The 7,861-nt window shown below is 38.5% G+C and overlaps 1 protein-coding gene across 1 annotated transcript; it reads left to right on the forward strand.

Moving 5' to 3' along the window:
• Positions 1-347: 347 nt before the first annotated feature.
• LOC125470900 (syntaxin-22-like) lies at positions 348-6,689 on the forward strand. The gene is made up of 3 exons (XM_048570660.1): positions 348-480; positions 567-667; positions 6,624-6,689. Exons 1-3 carry the CDS (start codon positions 348-350, stop codon positions 6,687-6,689), a joined length of 300 nt encoding a protein of 99 aa, XP_048426617.1.
• Positions 6,690-7,861: the final 1,172 nt, after the last annotated feature.

The raw sequence follows: 7,861 nt of genomic DNA on the forward strand, positions 1-7,861 counted from the left end.
TATATATATATATATATAGGCATTTAATTAAGTAAATGCTTGAATATTGATTAATTTGCTTTCTTGATTAAACTTGGTCATGTGAGTTATACTTGTTTATAATTTGTACACTTCTGAATGATAATGAATATCTGTTTTACAAAGTATTATAATATATACATATTTATAATATATAGAATAAAAATTAAGTGAGCTATCCATCAAACGCCTCACTCACGCCTTCGTCTTTTAAAACATTGTGTTTGATTTATGTACTACAGTTTAAAACTCTTATCAAGGTTGGATGTGCCATATTTCTTTGCTTATGAGTGAGCCTTGCTGCAGACAAGAGGTCGTGCTATTGGACAATGAGGTTGCTTTCAATGAGGCTATCATCGAGGAAAGAGAACAGGGAATACAAGATCCAGCAGCAAATTGGTGAAGTGAATGAGATTTTTAAAGATCTTGCTATACTGGTTCGTGAGCAAGGAACCATGATTGGTACCACTTACCTTCTCCTTCGTCTCTTGAAGGCACTTATACTTATCTGGCTTGTGTTTTCTTATCGGTTATTATCTGCTTTGTAGATGACATTGGCTCCAATGTTGAGAGTGCTCACGCTGCTACTGGGCAGGCAAAGTCCCATCTAATGAAGGCGTCAAAGACCCAAAGATCGAATTTATCTCTGGTAATTTGTTCACTTTTTTTTTATATGACAGTCTACATCTAAGTGTAATTTTATATATATTTTTCAAAATGTTCGCTTCAGAAACTCTTTGGTAATTTATGTGTTGTGCTAGGATAGCACCAAACCACGCGGAACCAAATCAAGCTAACCCACAGAAATTTATCAAATGAAATGCAAGAACAATATAGAAAATAACACCAAGATTTTAACGAGGTTCCTCCACAGTCAGTGTAACTGGAGTACGTCCTTGGAGCAGTAGGAGCTCCCCCAATAATCCACTATCAACCAAATGGGAGTTTACAAAGTGTTGACAATCTCACAACCCAAAAGCCCAATACACCCAATAGCTCTCACACACCAAAGAAACAAATAGAGAAAGAAATATAATGAATAATTTCTTCTCTATACATATAGCTCAAAGCTATTACAACAACAACAACTTTGGTAGATGATTACTAACCAAATGAAGCAGTAGCTTCTCTTCTGTTTTAGGCTCTCTATAACTCTCCCTTGCTCTCTGCAACTCTCCCTTGCTCCCAAAACTGAAATGAGCTCCCTCACTTTTCTCTACTCTCGGTGCTCTCACAAAAGGAATGCTGAAAAACAAATGGTGCCCTTCCTTCTTTTTCTCTTCACTCGGTTGCACCCTTCATTCCCTTTTAAAAAACAACCAAATACAAATAAAATAATAAGGCTACTTGCTAGCCTTTTCCTTTTCTCCTCAAAACAAGGAAAGCAATAATGATTTTGTCCACCTTATTATTTTATTAGCCGAAAGCGGATGTGAGTTGGCCACTTGGCCACATATTCCAACAATCTTCACCTTGGCCAAGTTCCAAAAACGCCATCACAAGCCAAAATGCTCCAAAAAAAAAAAACTCCTACTGCTCAACGCCTTCTTTATATAGGCAAAATGTGAGCCAAGTTCAAGCAATGAACAAACTTGGCTACACCAACAACCTTAGTCAACATATCAGCGGGGTTGTCTTTAGTTGGAATCTTTTGGAGAATGATTTCCCCTTCACGAACAAAGTGATAACGCACATCTATGTGCTTGGTCTTCGCATGATGAACCTGATACTTAGCCAAATAAATGGCACTCTGACTATCACAATGTACCTCCACCTGCTTCTGATCAACCCCCAAATCTCTAATCAGTCCATGTATCCAAATGGCCTCCTTTATAGCTTCAGCAACTGCCATATATTCAACCTCTGTAGTAGACAAGGCAACAGATGATTGCAAAATGGACCTCCAACAAACTGGCCCTTTAGCCATAGTAAACACATAGCCTGTAGTAGACTTCCTTCCATCCAGATCACCTACATAATCTGAATCAACATAACCAACAGCAAAATGACCAATACCAGAGTCATCCCTCTCAAAACATAAACCAACATCTCGAGTACCATGGAGATACCTCAATATCCACTTAGCTGCATTCCAATGCTCTTTACCAGGATTATGCATATATCGACTCACCATGCCAACTGCATGAGCAATATCCGGTCTAGAGCATACCATTGCATACATCAAACTACCAACCAAATTTGCATATGGTATATTTTTCATTTGTAGCTTCTCTTGATCAGTTTTAGGACATTGTAGAGAACTCAATTTAAAATGAGGAGCCAAAGGGGTACTAACTGGTTTGGTTGAGTCATAAACTCCAAACTTCTGAATCAACTTCTCAAGGTAGTGTCTTTGATTCAAGCATACCAAACCTTTCTCTCTGTCTTTAGTGATCTCCATGCCAAGGATCTTCTTTGCTTCACCAAGATCCTTCATCTCGAACTCATTTTTCATTTGCTTCTTCAATTTCTCAATCTCTTCAACATTCTTTGAGGCAATCAACATATCATCAACATATATCAACAAATAAATGAAAGACCCATCTTGCAACTTCTTGAAGTACACACAATGATCATATTGACTTCTAGAATAATTTTGGCCTCTCATAAATTTATCAAACCTCAAATACCATTGTCTTGGAGATTGCTTCAAGCCATAAAGTGATTTCTTCAACTTGCAAAACAAATTCTCTTTCCCTTTCACTTTATACCCATCCGGTTGACACATATAGATCTCTTCATTCAAATCACCATGTAGGAAAGCCGTCTTCACATCGAGTTGCACAAGCTCAAGATCATATTGTGCAACAAGAGCTAACATAATGCGAATTGAGGAGTGCTTCACAACTGGAGAAAAAATTTCATTGTATTTAATGCCTTCCTTTTGTGCATACCCTTTAGCAACTAACCTTGCTTTGAATCTTACATTGCTTTTCTCATCAGCATTTTCTTTCTTGGCATACACCCATTTACAACCAATAGCTTTCTTACCCTTAGGCAATTTAGCTAACTCCCAAGTCTTGTTCTTCAAGAGAGAATTCATCTCATCACCCATGGCATTGCACCACTTCTCCTTTTCCTCACTCTCAATGGCTTCCTCAAAATTGGATGGAATCTCATCAGTGATAATAGGAAGAGCAAAAGCAACATAGTCACTATACCGAGCTGGCTTGGTAATTTGTCTTTTTCCTCTGTTCTTGGCAATAGACTCTTGAGGTGAAACTTGCTCTTCAACTTGAATAGAATCTTCAAGTTCAACTTCTTCAACATCCTCATGGTCTCCCACTTCTTCACTTGTAGTGGCTTCGACATCAGCGGAAATAGGATTTGAAGTATTAGAGGCAACTTTCTCAAGCTCCACCTGTTGGACATCTTTCACATTCTTTTCAGAGTCTCTGAACATATTTTCTTCATCAAATGTCACATCTCTGCTGATTACAAGTTTCTTCATCTCCGGGCACCATAACCTGTAACCTTTGACACCACTACTAAAACCAAGAAAGATAGCCTTTTTGGCTCTAGGATCAAGTTTATTTTCAGTTACATGAAAATAAGCAGGTGAACCAAAAATACGAATATAATCATAATCATTAGAAGGTTTTCCAGTCCATACCTCCATTGGCGTCTTACCCTGAACAGCAGCTGAGGGTAATCGGTTGATGATGTGACATGCATAAGTAACTGCCTCTGCCCAAAACGACTTGCTCAAACCCGACTGAGACAACATGCATCTAACCTTCTCAAGCAGGGTTCGATTCAATCTTTCTGCAACTCCATTTTGTTGTGGAGTTCCCCGGACACTAAAATGTCTCACAATCCCTTCCTCTTTGCAAACTTTAAAGAAAGGGTCGGATGTGTATTCACCACCATTATCCGATCTCAAAATCTTAATCTTTCTCCCAGTCTGGTTCTCAACCATTTTCTTCCAACCCAAGAAAATGCTCAACACCTCACTCTTGTGCTTCATAGTGTAAACCCAAGACCTTCTTGAATAATCATCAACAAAGGTCACGAACCAATGTCTACCACTCAAAGAGGGAGTCTTTGTAGGACCCCAAACATCCGAATGCACATAATCAAGAATGCCCTTCGTCTGATGTACAGCAGTACCAAACTTCACTCTAGTTTGCTTCCCCAAGACACAATGCTCACAGAAATCAAGCTTACAAGTCGTGGCACCTTTTAGAGGGCCTTGTTTCACAAGCCCTTGTAGAGCTTTCTCACCGGCATGGCCTAATCTCATATGCCACAATCTAGTAGTATCAGAATCGGATGTGCCCATATTTTCTGAGACTACAGATGCTTCACCTGTCACAGTGCTTCCTTGCAATAAATACAAATGGCCACATCAAGGAGCTTTCATCACAACAAGTGCACCATAAGTCACCTTCAATGTCTGCCCATCTGAATGAAACCTGAAGCCCTTGGCTTCCAAAGTTCCCAAAGAAATAAGATTTTTCTTCAAATTCGGTACATACCGAACACCTGTCAACTCTTTAACCATGCCATCATGCAACTTCAAACGAACTGTACCAATCCCTTTTGTTGTGCAAGGATTGTCATCTCCCATGAACACAACACCGCCATCAAACTCTTTCAAGCTTGAAAACCAATCCTTGTGAGGAGTCATATGATGAGTACAACCCGTATCCAACACCCACTTAGTAGCACAATCAAATGATGAGGAAGTGGTTAAAACAAAATCAAGAAAATCTGTTTCAACTTCAGCAACATTAGCTTCAGAACTTTCTTTACCTTTGGTCTTCAATTTAGGACAATGTTTCTTCCAATGGCCCTTATTACGACAAAAGGCACATTCATCCCTTTCCAAAGGTTTTCTACCTTTAGAGGTTCCTCTAGGTCGAGACTGTGATTTTTTCCTACTAGAAGATGATCTTCTCTCCGATGATCTACCTCTAACAAATAAAGCTTCCAAGGTACTATCATGATTTTTATCTCTATGCCTCATTTCATAATTCATCAAGGCATTTGACACATCTTCAAATTTCACAGTTTCTTTACCATGCATAATAGTGGTAACAAAATTCTCATAAGAGTCCGACAAGGAATTCAACAATATTAAGGCCTTATCTTCATCCTTAATATCCTCATCTAAATTTAACAAGTCGGCAATCAACTTATTAAAAGCATCAAGGTGTCTAATCATTTTTGTACCTTCTTTGTATTGGAAGCGGTAGAGCTTTTTCTTCAAGTGTAGCCGGTTCTCTGCACTCTTCGTCATATACTTGTCTTCCAATTTTTGCCACAACACACTTGCCAATGTCTCCCGCATCACAAAATACTTCTGAGTTTTTGCAAGGCACAACCGAATTGAAGAGCAAGCCCACAAATTTAATTTCTCCCATTCCGGCTTCGACATAGCTTCCGGCTTCTCTCCCAAAGCGGCAAGTAGATCTTGTTGAGCCAACACATCTTTGACCTCACATTGCCACATCCCAAAGTTGTTTGTGCCATCAAACTTTTCAACTTTGAACTTTGCATTTTGCACCGTAGTTCTTGCAAATCCGGAGCTGCTTCCAAAAGGATTCTCATCTTGCCCGTCTGACATTTTTGGCAATTAGACAGTACCCAAGAGCAACCAGTGCTCTGATACCAATTGTTGTGCTAGGATAGCACCAAACCATGCGGAACCAAATCAAGATAACCCACAGAAATTTATCAAATGAAATGCAAGAACAATATAGAAAATAACACCAAGATTTTAACGAGGTTCCTCCACAATCAGTGTAACTGGAGTACGTCCTCGGAGCAGTAGGAGCTCACCCAATAATCCACTATCAACCAAATGGGAGTTTACAAAGTGTTGACAATCTCACAACCCAAAAGCCCAATACACCCAATAGCTCACACACACCAAAGAAACAAATAGAGAAAGAAATATAATGAATAATTTCTTCTCTATACATATAGCTCAAAGCTATTACAACAACAACTACTTTGGTAGATGATTACTAACCAAATGAAGCAGCAGCTTCTCTTCTGTTTTAGGCTCTCTGTAACTCTCCCTTGCTCTCTGCAACTCTCCCTTGCTCCCAAAACTGAAATGAGCTCCCTCACTTTTCTCTACTCTCGGTGCTCTCACAAAAGGAATGCTGAAAAACAAATGGTGACCTTCCTTCTTTTTCTCTTCACTCGGCTGCACCCTTCATTCCCTTTTAAAAAACAACCAAATACAAATAAAATAATAAGGCTACTTGCTAGCCTTTTCCTTTTCTCCTCAAAACAAGGAAAGCAACAATGATTTTGTCCACCTTATTATTTTATTAGCCGAAAGCGGATGTGAGTTGGCCACTTGGCCACATATTCCAACATTATGTTGCTGCGTTGTTTTATGAATGATTCTTAAGTTCATTCTGGCATGAACATGGGGTCCAAATTCACAGGTTAAACTGATGGTCTATGACAGTTTTCACAGCCACAACATTCTTCATTAGGCTTCGACATGAATTTTCAGATCCCGTAAACACATGAAATAATGCATTTAATCCCACTTAAGAATTATTGCCGATCTCTTTTCAGTTCCTTTTACAAATATATTATGTAATCACTAATCACTTTACAGTTAATTTTTTTATTTTTTGCAGACTTGCTTGCTCTTGGTAATATTTGGAATTGAGCTTTTCATTGTGAAAGTAGTACCTGCAGCTTAACCAGAAGATTGTGCTGAGGTATCCCTCTGCTATTTCTGTGATGCCTAACTTGAGTATGTCGTTGTATTCTATATGTCGTTGTGTTCTAAGTTCGTGTGTGTGTGTGTGTGTGTGTGTGTGTGTGTATAGTGGTGGACCGTGGGTATCCTTCACAATTTCTGGTTGCGGTTGGGTGAGGTGTCTCTTCTGTTTCAGTAAGTTGGTGTTTGGGGCTTCTGATGGTGTTCTCTGTGTGTGTGTGTGTGTTGTATTTTTTTCTTCTTTTCCTTTTTTATTTTAAATGTTACGGTGTTTTTTTTTATTTATATATATAAGAAGTTATAATTGTTTGGGTTTTCATTTATTAACGTTAATTTGTAAATTATTCATTTCGAATTCGATTTGGAGCTGGAAAAGGTATTCATACTTGATATTTTGGACCAATTTGCTAGTCCAGAAATACCGAGAGGAGAATACTATTACTAGCAAATATCCTTTGATGCCATGACCAAGATACTTTTCTCGATGTTTATCAACCTTAATAACATCATCCCAACTGAATTAATTCTGTGGATCAAAGAAGAAGCAGAAAGTTGGTTAAATAAAAAGGAATTACAAAGCTTTCCAAGATAAGAATGCATCTACGATGTACAAGCATTATGTCCATTGGCCAGGTCCGTCCATTTACACAAGTATGAGATGGAAATCAGATAAGGGCACCTTACTACGGTTAGATTACACTGTATAGAATTTCATACATTATTGCCATTTTTGGATCTTCCTATTATTCAGGGTACCAATAATAGTAATTATTATCTGTAACTAGTAGGTTCATTTTCCTACAACTATCAGGGTTTCTCTGTAGGTATTAATGGCTTCTTGTGCTTCAACTACCTATTGCAATAAGCCTTATTCTAAAACTACTGAAATTATATGACTCTTGAACACTAAAATGCTACTGCCGCTCAGGGATCGAGTATGTATCCGTCTACGACCATATGACCCAGTGTATGCATATCAAGGTATTTTTTGATATACTCTCAGCTTCACTAGCGAAATCAGTGTCTGATAACTTCACTAGCGAAATCAGTGTCTGACAACTTCACTAGTCAAGGCTAGTGTCGATGTGATATGTACTATGTTTTCTTATAGGCGCAACCTAATGTCGTATAGCTTCACCTTCAGGTGATGAG

Source organism: the organism of the source record quoted next, unplaced genomic scaffold (assembly GCF_019419815.1).
Source record: "Pyrus x bretschneideri cultivar Hongxiangsu unplaced genomic scaffold, Pyrus_bretschneideri_v1 Contig54, whole genome shotgun sequence".
In the NCBI taxonomy this organism is placed as follows: Eukaryota; Viridiplantae; Streptophyta; class Magnoliopsida; order Rosales; family Rosaceae; genus Pyrus; species Pyrus x bretschneideri.

What these genes read in the sequence shown, in the direction of transcription:
- LOC125470900 (XM_048570660.1), top strand. Translation starts at nt 348, where the DNA reads ATGAGGTTGCTTTCAATGAGGCTATCATCGAGGAAAGAGAACAGGGAA. An exon ending in TGAGCAAGGAACCATGATTG is followed by an intron (nt 481 to 566) that starts GTACCACTTACC and finishes TCTGCTTTGTAG; the next exon opens with ATGACATTGGCTCCAATGTT. An exon ending in AAAGATCGAATTTATCTCTG is followed by an intron (nt 668 to 6,623) that starts GTAATTTGTTCA and finishes TATTTTTTGCAG; the next exon opens with ACTTGCTTGCTCTTGGTAAT.